This window comes from Lynx rufus, unplaced genomic scaffold, assembly GCF_022079265.1.
Source record: "Lynx rufus isolate CCGP_SWC_20201006 ecotype Redwood Valley unplaced genomic scaffold, mLynRuf1.p SCAF_9, whole genome shotgun sequence".
Taxonomy (NCBI): domain Eukaryota; kingdom Metazoa; phylum Chordata; class Mammalia; order Carnivora; family Felidae; genus Lynx; species Lynx rufus.
Window position 1 is genome coordinate 74454124 of NW_025814897.1, and position 13484 is coordinate 74467607.

Here is a 13484-nt window from a genome sequence, read left to right on the forward strand (position 1 = left end):
GTCTCCGAAAGATGTGGAACTGGCCTGACTCTTGACCAGAAGGGGCTTGGTTAAAGAAGCATTTGGTATGCCCGTACACTGAATACAATGCATCCATTTTAAACAGTGACTTAGATGAGTATTTAATGATTGAAAGATGTTCACGTTAAACCAAGTGAATTTTTAAAACAGTATAATAAATGCATTTATACACATATACAAAAAAATATCGAGAGGGATATGAATTATGAACCAAAGTGTTAATTATCTCTGAGGGGTGGTAGATACTGCTTCTCTGCCTGAAGCCAATTAATGTATTAAAAAAAAAAAAAGTAACCTTCTTATGTATCTTTTTCTCTTGCTTCTTAAAAGTTCTTTGAGATTTCTCTGTATTTTATTAATTTCTCTCATCTTTTTTTAGGTAGTGAAAATGAAAAGTAATTTGGAACGATTTCAAGTTACAAAGCTCTGCCCATTCCAAGAAAAAATTCGGAGACAGTATTTAAGCACAAACGTAAGGCAACAATCTGATTGGCCTGATTCTCATTCTCTGTGTAGCAAAATGATGAAATTAACTTTGTTTTCATGTAAATGAGTAGATACATTGGCTCTTATTTTTTTTCTGTTACTCAGTATTATTGTTTTTAAGTTTATTTTATTTTTTTTAGCAATCTCTACACCCAACATAGGGCTCAAACTCATGACCCCAAGATCAAGAGGGGCGTGCTCTTCCAACTGAGCCAGCCAAGCACCTCTCACAGGACTGTTTTTTAATTGTAAAATGCATCATATATTCAGAAGAGTGTATAAAATACTTACACTTTTTAAAACAATGAAACGAGTATCTACCAACAAATCATAAGAAATGGAACAAAACCGGTACCCATAGGTATTCCCTGTCCAGTTGCCTACCCCTCCTTCGCACTCTCAGGACCACAACTAATCAGGAATTTATCATAATCATCTCCATGGTTTTTGTTTTTCTCTTTTTTAAGTAAACTCCCAGCATGGGGCTCAAACTCAACAACCCCAAGATCGAGTTGCCTGTTCTACCCACTGAGCCAGCCAAGTGCTCCAATCATCTCCGTGTTTTGCTTTATAGATTTACAACCTGTGTGTATGTTCCTAAAAAAATAATTATTTAGAAAACCTGACTAGCAAACACAAACCCAACCCTGCAAAGAAAGGCAGACTTGCTACTCTGTAACAGTAAACTGTACAGTTGCTGCCTTATGGTCTGCCTTCGCCTTCCCTGATGGCTTACAGCAGGGCAGGGCTGTGGGTGAGGTAGTGAGTGCAGAGTGTCACTTGGTGCCCAGGTTTTTTAACATTTTTTTGAATGCAAGGCTACAGCAACCACACGAGATGGTTTTTCATTTGTTATGCAGTCCTCTCTGAGATGACTGGGCAAGAAGAGTATATACAAATTCAGGATTTAGTATTTGAGTAAGTAGCACAATCAAAAGAGGGAGTTTTATCATTGAAAGCTGAAAAATTCTTCATCAGTAAGGTTTTTAGTAAGTATTTATTCCCTAATGTCCTCAGTGATTTTTCTCAAAATATAACAGTAGTACTTACAATCAGAAAAGAAACTTGGAGTATCTTCCCAACAGCAGAGCAAGAGTGACACATAGGTTTCAGTTCATGTGTTTTCTTGATTGTAACTGCCTGGAGCACTATGGTAAAAAGGATTCTGAGGCCACGTGCAGGCATTAACTTGGAGAATACTGCAGGTTTGTTTCCACACCACTGAAGTAAAGTGAGTCAAATGAATTTTTCTGTTTCCTAGTGCATGTACAAGTTAGGTTACACTGTACTGCAGTCTGTTAAATGTGCAACAGCATTGCATGTAAAAAAAAAAAAACACTGTGCATACCTTAATAAGAAAATACTTTATTGCTAAAATTGCTATCCACCTTACCTCTCTGTTGGTGGCTGCTGACTGATCAGGTGGTGGTTGCTGAAGGTTGGGGTGGCCGTGGAAATTTCTTGAAATAAGACAACCTTAGGGGTGCCTGGGTGGTTCAGTTGGTTGAGTGTCTGACTTCGGCTCAGGACATGATCTTACGGTTCGTGAGTTCGAGTCCCACTTCAGGCTCTGTGCTGACAGCTCAGAGCCTGGAGCCTGCTTCAGATTCTGTGTCTCCCTCTCTCTGTGCCCCTCCCCTGCTTGTACTCTGTCTCTCTCTTTCAAAATAAACATTTAAAAAAAATAATAAGACAACAGTGAAGTTTGCCACAGCGATTGACACTTCTTTTGCAAATGATTTCTGGGTAACATGCGATGCTATTTGACAGCATTTCACCTACAGTAGAACTTCTTTCAAAATTCAGAGTCAGCCCTCCCAAACCCTGCTTGCTGCTTTATCAACTAAGTTTACGTAATATTGTAAATCCTCTGTTGTCGCTTCTACAGTCTTCACTGCATCCTCAACCAGGAGTAGATTCCATCTCAAAAGACTACTTTCTTTGTTCAGCCCTAAGAAGCAACTCCTGGGGTTCCTGGGTGGCTCAGTCGGTTAAGCATCCGACTTCAACTCAGGTCATGATCTCACAGTTCGTGAGTTTGAGCCCTGCGTTGGGCCCTGTGCTGACAGCTCAGGGCCTGGAGCCTGCTTCGGATTCTGTGTCTCCCTCTCTCTCTGCCCCTCCCCCGCTTGCTCTCTCTCTCTCTGTCTCTCAAAAATAAACATTAAAAAAAAAAAAAAAAGAAGCCACTCCTCATCTGTTCAGGTTTTGTCATGAGATGGCAGCAATTCAGTCATGTCCTCAGACTCTACTTTTATTTCTAGTTCTCTTGCTTTTTCCGCCAGCTTGCAGTTACTTCCTCCACTGAAGTCTTGAACCATTCACAGTTATCCATAAGGGTTGGAATCAGCTTCTTCCAAATTGCTGTTAATATTGATACTTTGACCTCTTTCCATGAGTCACAAATATTCTTAATTTTTTTTTAATGTTTGTTTATTTTTGAGAGGGGGGGAGGAGGAGGAGAGAAAGAGGGAGACACAGAATACGAAGCAGGCTCCAGGCTCTGAGCTGTCAGTACAGAGCCCGAAGTGGGGCTCAAAATCACAAACCGCAAGATTATGATCTGAGCTGAAGTCGGACACTTAACTGAGCCACCTGGGCGTCCTGAGTCACAAATATTCTTTTTTTTTTTTAATTTTTTAAAAATTATTATTTTTGAGAGAGACAGAATGCCAATGGGTTAAGGGCAGAGAGAGAGGGAGACACAGAAGCAGAAGCAGGCTCCAGGCTCTGAGCTGTCAGCACAGAGCCTGACGTGGGGCTCGAACTCATAAGCTGTGAGATCATGACCTGAGACGAAGTCGGACACTCAACCGACTGAGCCACCCAGGCGCCCCCTGAGTCACAAATATTCTTAATGGTATCTAGAATGGTGAATCCTTTCCAGAAGGTGTTTAGTTTACTTCGCCCAGATCCATCAGAGGAATCACTGTCTATGGCAGTTATAGCCTTAGGAATTGTATTTCTTAAATAATAAGACTTAAAAGTCAAAATTACTCCTTGACTCATGGGTTACAGAATGAATGTTGGGTTAGCAGGCATAAAAACAATGTTCATCATGTCTCCATCAGAGCTCTTGGGTAGCCAGGTGCATTGTCAATGACCAGTAATATTTTGAAAGGAATCTTTTTCTGAGATCTCAACAGTGACCGTAAATATTCACTAAACCGTGTTATAAATAGATGTGCTGTCATCTAGGCTTTGTTGTTCCATTCATAGAGCACAGGCAGAGGGGATACAGCATAATTTTTAAGGGCCCAAGGATAATCAGAATGTTAAATGAGCATTGGCTAAAACTTAAAGTCACCAACTGCATCAGCTCCTGGTAAGAGAATCAGCCTGTTCTTTGGAGTTTTGAAACCAAGTATTGACTTCTCCTCTCTAACTATGAAAGTCCTAGATGGCCTCTTCCAATAGAAGGCTGTTTTGTCTGTGTTGAAAATCTGTTGTTTAATGTAGCTACCTTCATTAATTATCTTAGCCAGGTCTTCTGGATAACGCACTACAGTTTCTACATCAGCACTTGCTGCTTCACCTTGTACTTTTTTGTCTGTTACAGAGTTGTCTTCTTTCCTTAAACCTCAGGAACCAGCTTCTGCTGCTTCAGACTTCTCTTCTGCAGCTTCCTCACCTCTCTCAGCCTTGAACAGAGTTAGGGCATTGCTCTGGATTAGGCTTTGGCTAAAGGGCATGTTGTGGCTGGTTGGAGTTTTTATCCAGACCACTAAAACTTTCTCCATATCAGCTATAAGACTGTATGGCTTTCTTTTCATATCATGTGTTCACTGGAATAACACTTAATGTTTTTCAAGAACTTTTCTTTTGCATTCACAGCTTGGCTAACTGGCACAGGAGTCTTTGCTTTCAGCCCGTCTCAGCTTTCAACACACCTTCCTCACTAAGCTTAATCATTTCTAGCTTCTGATTTAAAGTGAGAAACATGTGACTCTTCCTTTCAGTTGAATATGTAGAGGCTACTGTAGGATTATTCATTGGCCTGATTTCAATATTGTTGTGTCCCAGGGAATAAGGAGTCTTGAGGAAAGAGAGAGAGGGGAATGGCTGGTCAGTGGAGCAGTCAGAATACACACAACATTTATTAAGTTCACCATCTTACAGGCATGGTTCGTGGAGCCCAAAAACAATTGCAAAAACATCAAAGTCACACTAGTCACAGATTAGGGTAACAACATAATAATAATGAAAAAGTTTGAAATATTGCAAGAATTACCAAAATGTGACCTGGCACAGAGACACAAAGTGAGCAAATGCTGTTGGTAAAACGGTGCTGAGAGACTTGCTTGATGCAGTGTTGCCACAAACTTTCAATTTGTTGGAGAGAGGAAAAAAAAAAAAAAACCATTCCTGAGAAGCATAATAAAACTTTGCACAGTAAAACAAGATATACCTGTACAGTCTTCCAGGAGGGCTTGCCATTCATCTCTTCTAATTGGCACTATGGAACCAGTATGCCCATCCAGTAAAGTAAATTATTTTTATAGACTTTCCAGGCAGGTTCAACTTTCATGTTGTCCTTTAGCTGCTTAATGGCAGGGCAGACACTACAACCCAGATAGAGCAGGTGAATTTCCAGCCTCTCCCACCATCTGTTCCCTTTTATACAAAACGGCTCTGGTAATACCTTCACAGAGGGCTTGCCCTTTGCCTCATTGGGGTAATACAAATGAGCATAGAAACTACACTGAAGTATGTGCCAGATCTGGATCGGAAGCATTAACTTCCCCAGCCTTTGCCCAGTTATTGCTGAAGTTTCTTGCTGTGTTTTTCAGTTGGTAAGTCACATAGAGGAGATGCTTCAGACAGCCTACAACAAGCTCCACAAGTGGCAGTCACGGCGTCTGATGAAGAAAACGTGAAGTGTCTGTGACTCTCACAGGTTTTGTGAGAGTAAGAGAACTGTGACCTGCAGTGACTCTGGAAACCTGGCCTGAGACATGCCGATGATCACACAGCAGTGACAAACATCTGCACCATGCCAACTCTCGGAGCTGATGCTGTTGTACTTGCACATTGTGAACTGAAAGGAAAGGAACTGTGACTAAACTCGAAGCTGGGGAGGTAAATTAAGGCAGAACCAAAATGAGCTAAGTTGCAAATATATATATATATACATATATATATATTTTAAAGAGACACTGTTTACTGCAGTTACTCAGGAACTGCTTTTGATTCACATTAAGCTGCTTTCAGAAATTAAAAAAAAAACTTTTTAAAAGGGTGCATTGATAAAATCTGAGGTTTTTTTTTTTTCTTTGTAAATTTTTTTCCTAAGTTTATGGCACAGGGTACACCTTAAGTATTTCTCCTCCATCCTCCACTTGGATCCTCAAGTTGTACTGAATTCTAGTCGTACCTTACATCAGCAAGTTAAAGAGAGTACTTTAAAGCAGGAGACTGTTGCTCAACCATCAGGAAACAGTTGTAGTCAGAAGACATCATTGGTCCTGTGTTTCCTACGGAAATAAGAAACAATAAATGTTGCACTGAATGTTTGTGGTTTGGAGTCCCTAAATGATTAAGAGGGAACATATTTGCAGAAAGTTGCGTGGGATTTTTTATGCAGATTTTTGTCAGAAGACAATGGCGCTGCATGTTTTTCTTTGAGTGCAAATGTACATTGCTAAGATTTTTTTTTAAGATGGCATGTGCTTTGAAAAGAGGAAATTGCATTTTTAAGAGTTTAAAAATCTTATGAGTGAGAAATATAAGAAATCTTACTTATTTTCACCTCTTTAGAAAAAATAAAAGATGTTTCTCATATCTCCTTTTCTCGAGTATCTGACTGTTACTGTCCTTGGCGAATCGATAATCATTGCATAGTGACTGAAAAGCCTAAATGGCAAAAGAAAAAAAAAAGTTTCATTCTTGTTTCTGGAATCATGCCATATTTTGTTCCTAATAGGATCAACTCACTGTTTATCTAGATTTTAGATGTCTTGTATTAAAAATTACAGAAAAAAGTAAAACTTTTTTATAGATACTCCTTTAACTATTAAGACATCTTACGGTTTCTCACATGTTATATTTACGTGGGTGGGCTACTCTTAAAGCCATTATACAAGCTCGTTTTATTTTTTTTCTTCTGTTATTTAAAAAAAAACTTTTTTATTGAAGTGTAGTTGACCTACAATGTTATATTAGTTTCAGGTTTATAGTATAGGGATTCTGCAACTCTACGTGTTATGCTGTTTGTTCACCACAAGTGTAGCTACCGTCTGTCACCATTTATTACAGTACCATTGACTATTCTGTATGCTGTACCTTTCATCCTTGTGGCTGATTGATTCCGTAACTGGAAATCCTGATTATCTTTCATATAATGGCTACAGCAGGTCAAAAACCTGGACATTGAACTAGTAAAAGAAAAGGGGCAACATCCCTTTTGGCTTCAGTCTTCCCATCTCTCCTTCAGATCAATATAGTAATGGTGTAATCCCTTACACCTTACAGTTTTACAAAGTGCTTTTCAAGTGTATTATCACTACAGCTACTCTAAGCAATAACAATGGAGCAGGTAGAAAAATGTTTGAAATAGAAGAGTATGTCCGTTGGGAAAGGCAGGTATAAACAAATAAAATGCTCTGTTAAAGATTAAGTGATAAATGTAACGGAGACTGAAGAAAGAAACCATTTTGGAGAACTGGGTAAGCTTTACTAAATATTGAATAGAGAAAAGCATGATAAAAGTGTGAGGCCTTGGAACGACCCCAGTGTATTTGTTAGATTGGAGGGTTGAGAGTGACAAGTAAGTGACTGGGATAATCAGTTTAAATCAAGTTGCAAATAGCTTTGTATGCCAAGGTAAGAAATTCAGACCTTATCCATTCGGCATGGGTTATGTCAGAGGAAACTTTGAGTAAGTTGTTTTTATGAGAGTCTGGGTTGGTTGGTCTATAGATAAAAAGTCTGGCAGTTAGGAAGGCCAAACCTAAAAGGCCTTTGGAACAATCCAGACTGGAAACTATGTCCAAATTATAGTGTAGTTCTGGTAAATAGGAGGGGTTGGGTAAAGACATCTAATGTATGTGACCAAGTCTCACAGGAAATAAAAGATTTAAGGGCGATTTCACCAGAGTTAACGGTCAATTTCATGTCTAGCTTGCATTTAAAGTATTTGATACTTGGGGGCGCCTGGGCAGCTCGGTTGGTTATACATCCAATTCTTTGATTTCATCACAGGTCATTACCTCATAGTTTGTGGGATCAAGCCCCACATCAGGCTCTGCACTGACAACACAGAGCCTGCTTGGTATTCTCTTTCTGTCTCGCTCGCTCGCTCTCGCACTCTCTCTCTGTCTTGCTCTCTGCCCCTCCCCCACTCACATTCTCTCTCTCAAAAAAAATAAACATTAAAAAAATAAAAATAATAAAGTATTTGATCTTTGGACTCTTTTCAGAGTGAATCTTGGCAGCTGTTTAGCCCTATTATTTTCCTACCTTCCCATTGTGGAAAACGATAATACCTTTCCTGCTATGTCACACTTCATTCCCACAATAACCAGTGAAGCAGGTAGGTGCTACAGGTTATTTTACAAATTAGAAATGGTTTAGATGTTATGTAATTTACCCAGATACACACAGCCAATAAGTGGCAGAGCTGGGATTTGCCCCAAACTGCAAGCTGCAAGTCCCTTAGGGATAAGATGCTTGTGAAGTTGGAAGCTTTTATTCCCCAACCCACAGCTCCATTGATTAGTTTTTCTTATGACTGCCCTGCTATTCCTGCCTCTCTGATTCTATTCTGCGTTGCTTTTCTGGCAAATCATAGTATGGAGTTAGTCTGCCTGATGGGTCCAGAGGGCTGCAAAATGTAATACAGCACGTCCTGCTTTAGGAGAATGAGTTTCTCCCTGAGAGAAGCAGGAAGTCAGTAGTACTAGTCTGCTTTGGACTTACACTGCAAAATGAATAGCTACATTGTGACCCCCACTTCAGTCTGAAAAATTAAAAGAATGCTTTAACATCTGTGTTAGAAAGGTAGCCCACTCATCCAGGGGGAGAATTGAGTCCAGAAAGTGATTTCCTGCCTATATATATATACATATATGTGTATATATATATATATATGTATACACATATATGTATATACACATATATGTATATATATACACACACACACACACACACACACACACACACACACATACCACCTGGAGTTGACAGTGGCCCTGGGATGGAAAGCTGCCTATTTTAAACTTAGATTTGCTGTCTCCAGTGTCAAGACTTGCACGAGATTCCTCAGTGCATTACCTCTGCCCTTTCCCAGTTTAGCTTCTTGAAGACTCAGCTGTTCTCCTAGTTCCTGAGGCCAAGGAAACCCAAGTTATTTTCAGCTCTTAAACTGTCCAGAGTTGGAGGATTGGTTCAGGGGTGATCAGCCTTAGTTTGTAGTCCATATTGCTTGAGGATATTAAAGTCCCTGAAAAGGCTTAAGAATCCCGACTTTGTAACCACAGAATCCTGTGTTCATAGTCTTCCGTGGAATTCCTAATACAACAAATGTGGACTTGCACCTATTGAGATAGAGCCACAGATCCAGCTTCTCTCTCCATGCACTGCTCCCCCCCCCCCCCCCCAGCAGTACACTAAGAATACAGCCTGAAAAATGTTATTTTCTCTCTGGCCACCTGGTAACCTGCTGTGTTTATTGGGGTGGGTGATAATAAGAACAGACAAGTTAAAGATAAATTCTGGCTTAACTTTTAAATTTTACATTTCTGTAGTCATAGAAATAAGCAAATAGCAAGATGGTACTTAAACCCAACCTATTAGCAATTACATTAAATGTAAACACACTGAACTCTTTAAAAGACAAAGATTTTGTCAGAATGGATTAAAAAACAAGCCTCAGCTATACACTAGTTATAATCACAGAAATGATTATATAAATCACTTAGCTCACTGGACTTGCCCACTCAACAAGTATCAAATTCAGGTTCACTAGGTATTAGAGTTCAAAGTCCTTTATTACTCAGATTTATTTCTCTCATTCTAGCAGCTGTCTGGTGAACAGAGCCATAATTTTTTAAGGGGCGAATAGTACTGAAGTATGTAAGATAGAAGATGGTTCTGTACCTTTACCCCCAAATCTCACTCTGCTGAGAGTGCTTTTTCTTAGGGACATTTTTCTATGCACTGAATTATTTTTCTAACCTACAACCTGAGATATTTCTGGCAAGAGATATCTGTGTGTACATTCATGCCCTTTAAGGTAAACCTTGACAGTGGGTCTTACCTTACAGAATCCATTCATGGTCCTAATTCTGTAAGCCAAATTTTTGTGAATTATGGTCCTATCCATTAGTGGGCTATTTCTGGCACCTGGTTATCCATAAGAAGAGGCTATGCCTGACCTGAATACAAAAATTCTTTGGGCTTTACATGTGCAATCAAGATCCTTGTCACCAAGAACATTTACACCCACAGATACAGGGAGGAGAGAAAGAGTGTTCCTGTAGGCCTAACCAGGATTGATTGCAGCCTCATGAACAGTAGAGACATATTCTAGCAGAGGTGTTAGAACAGACTTTGGTGGACTTGCATAGTTCACTAGCTGTGTGACCTTGAACAATTTAATTTGTACCTCCATTTTTTCATCTGTAAAATGGGCATTATAGTAGTACTTCATTGATTAGGTGATTGTGAGGATAATGGATAACGGTCATAGAATTGGGCTCCTTAACAATAAAATACTAATAATCATAAAATAAAAATAAAAAGAGGTTGGGCCCAAACTTGAGGTAAAAAAAAAAAGTTATCAGGAGAGCAACCTTGAAACTTGATTCAGTAGGTGTAAAGGGTTTCTCTGCGAAACAAGGTCACTAACAGGCTTCAGTGAACATATCCACAGAGCTAAATATGGTTATTTGACATCTCAACAATTCTAGCTTAGGCAAGAGAGAATTTCTTTCAAAGCATAATAGTGATCCATTTTCTGTTCTACATGAATAGAAAGGAAAAAAAAAAGTGATTAAACACTCAAGCTGTACAGTTGAGCTGAGTTCAAATTCCAGCCCTGCCACTTACAAGTGGTGTGATTACTTAATCTCTTCACACCTCAGTTTTCTCATTTGTAAAACGGGCATACTAATAGTACTTGTAGATTTATTATTGTTAAATGAGCTAATAAGTGTAAGTGCTTAGAACAGTGCTTGGCACACATTAAGCAATACCTGTTCTTCCTGGCATTTATCATCATTATCATCACCAGACTTCAGCTCAAAGCTTATTGACTCAGGCCAGTATATAATATCAACACAGACAGGCAGCTGGGGCAGAGAATAAAGGAAACCTATTAGGTCTATTTGCCAAACATTTGCCGTGCATAAATATATTCTTATTTAATCCTTAGGATTCATTCAACAATTATTTACCAAGCTCCTACTATGCGTCAGCCCACAGTCCCCACCTTATAGTCTCCAATCATGAAAAGGCACTGTCCTAGATGATGGGTAAAATAGATTGTGCCCTAATCAGGCTTACTTAAGAATAAACCGAGGCTCAGAAAGGTGCAACAACTTTCCTAAAGCCCCTGACTCTCAACTTGGGTGTGGAGAGCGGATTCAAATGCCGTTCTTGAATGTAAATCTGTGTAGCTGCAAACTGTTGACCTCTCCCTGCCCCACTCACTGTCTCCCCACCCTGCTCAGGCAGGCTGGAACTTTCTCTTCTACCTGCTATAAATAATGGAGAGAGGGAAAGCTATTTTATTTCTGTCTGGCCACGCACTGACAAGCACAGATGGCTCTAAGGCTGAGAGACTGCTTCATGCTCCTGATGTGCAATGAAGGAGACAGATTGTTGGATCTAAAGCTGCTAGGGATAGCCACACGGGCTTGAACTCTGCTGTTGGTGCCACTAAGTATCCATTATGTGCTAGGTCCTCAAAAGAATAAAAGGGCCTTTGCTGTCCTGTTTTCTCCTGACACTGGATTTTTTTTTTAATTGTGTTTTCTAAGCGAAGTTATACCTGTTCATAATTTAATTTTTAAATTTTTTTATTTATTTAATCTCTACACCCTACATGGGGCTTGAACTCATGAACCCAAGATCAAGAGCCACATGCTCTTCTGACTGAGCCAGCCAGGTGCCCAACCTGTTCATTATTTTAAAAAGTCAAAAGCACTAAAAGGCACATACCAGAACATTATGTCCACCAACCCACTGCTCCCTGTTCTTTATTCCTTCTTCACAGAATCAGTCACTTTCAACTCCTTTTGCTTATATACCATTCTTAATTTATCAATTTCATTTTCTTAAAAATAAAATTAAAATGTCTTTTTATTCCTTAAAAATAAATTTTCTTTTTTCTTAAAAATAAAAAAATTTTAATGTTTATTTTTGAGAGAGACAGAGCACAAGCAGGGGAGAGGCAGAGAGAGAGAGAGAGAGAGAGACAGAATCTGAAGCAGGCTCCAGGCTCTGAGCTGTCAGCACAGAGCCTGACATTGGGCTCGAACTTACTAGCCGTGAGATCATGACCTGCCCACAAACCACGAGATCATGACCTGAGCCAAAGTCGGCCACTTCACCGATTGAGCACCCAGGCGCCCCCTTAATTTATCAATTTTATTATTATCTGACTTTCTATTTTGGTAGTTGGGGATTTAGTGTTCTTTTTTTTTTTTTTTTAATGTTTATTTAGTTTGAGAAGGAGGGGGAGGAGCAGAGAGAGAGGGAGAGCAAGAATCAGGAGCAGGCTCTGTGCTGTCATCAGAGTCCAATGCAGGGCTCAAACCCACGAACCGTGAGACCATAACCTGAGCCAAATCAAGATGCTTAATCGACTGAACCACCGAGGTGCCCCTGGGGATTTAGTGTTCTTATACCATTATTTCCATATCCCTCTCTGCATCCTCCCAATATTTCACAGTTTTTTTTTGATAATCAATAGTCAGTGCTTACATTTTGATTATGTAAATATTGTGTACAGCCTCAGTCATGGTCCTGACAGGAAACAAATGGTACCCTCAAACTGGGTAATTTGAGGGGATTCATAAGGAGACTATTTCCAAAGGTGGGGGCAGAGCATAGAGAAACCATAAGGAATAGGGCAGTACCCTAACTTACTAGGCCTACGTCTGATGAGGTGATGGAAAGGAGTCGTTAGTTACCAGGACAGAAGAGACGCAGAAGAGTTAAGGAACGCAGCCCACCCATGGTCCCACGGGAAGAGCTCCCCCCCCCGCCCAGTCTCTGCCAGTGAAGGCAGAGGCAGAGGGCATGGGACACCACTGCTGTGTGGGTCATTCAGGTCAGTCCCCCACAGCCCAGAGCAGAGCGGGGAAGGGGAGAGTGGACCTGCAGGGCAAATAGAAGTCTAGCGCTGCGGCCTGGCCTAGGGGCTGTTTCCCTCCACCTTCTCAACCAGTTTTTTCTTTTCTTTTCTTTTAAGTTTTCATTTTAATTCTAGTTAGTTGGCATGCAGTGTTGTATTAGTTTCAGGTGTACAATGTAGTGACTCAACACTTCCATACGTCACCCGGGGCTCCTCACAACAAGTGCACTCCTTAATCCCCATCACCTATGTCACCCACCCCCTCCCCCACCTCCCTGCTGGTGACCATCAGTTTGTTCTCTATAGTTAAGAGTCTGTTTCTTGGTTTGTTTCCCTCTCTTCTTTTCCCCCTTTGCTTGTGTGTTTTCTTTCTTAAATTCCACATATGAGTGAAATTATATGGTCTGTCTTTCTCTGACTTATGTCACTTAGCACTGACCAACTTGTTTGTCTTTCCTGGAAAACTTCACTACAGTCTGCAGTTTGCCTGATCTTCTAACATGCTATGGTTACTTGTACTTCACAGTGAAAGAACTATAAACCCCCTCAACTAGCCCTTATATACGAGTGAGATACTTTAAAGTGGATTTTTGAAGCTCAATGTGCAGAGGCAGGCCTGTCAAGTAGAGGGATTCCCAGGGGCTACTGGGGAGGGAAGCCTGCTTTTCCACCCAGGACT

General features: G+C 40.2%; 1 protein-coding gene across 1 annotated transcript in view; it reads left to right on the top strand.

The window, feature by feature from the left end:
- GTF2H1 (general transcription factor IIH subunit 1) overlaps nucleotides 1-6288 on the top strand; it is a 38057-nt gene extending 31769 nt beyond the window's left edge. The window contains exons 14-15 of the mRNA XM_047070334.1: nucleotides 401-493; nucleotides 5298-6288. Coding sequence (XP_046926290.1) covers nucleotides 401-493; nucleotides 5298-5384 — 180 coding nt within the window. The 3' untranslated portion in view covers nucleotides 5385-6288. The remainder of the gene's footprint in view (nucleotides 1-400; nucleotides 494-5297) is intronic.
- The last annotated feature ends 7196 nt before the right edge of the window (nucleotides 6289-13484 follow it).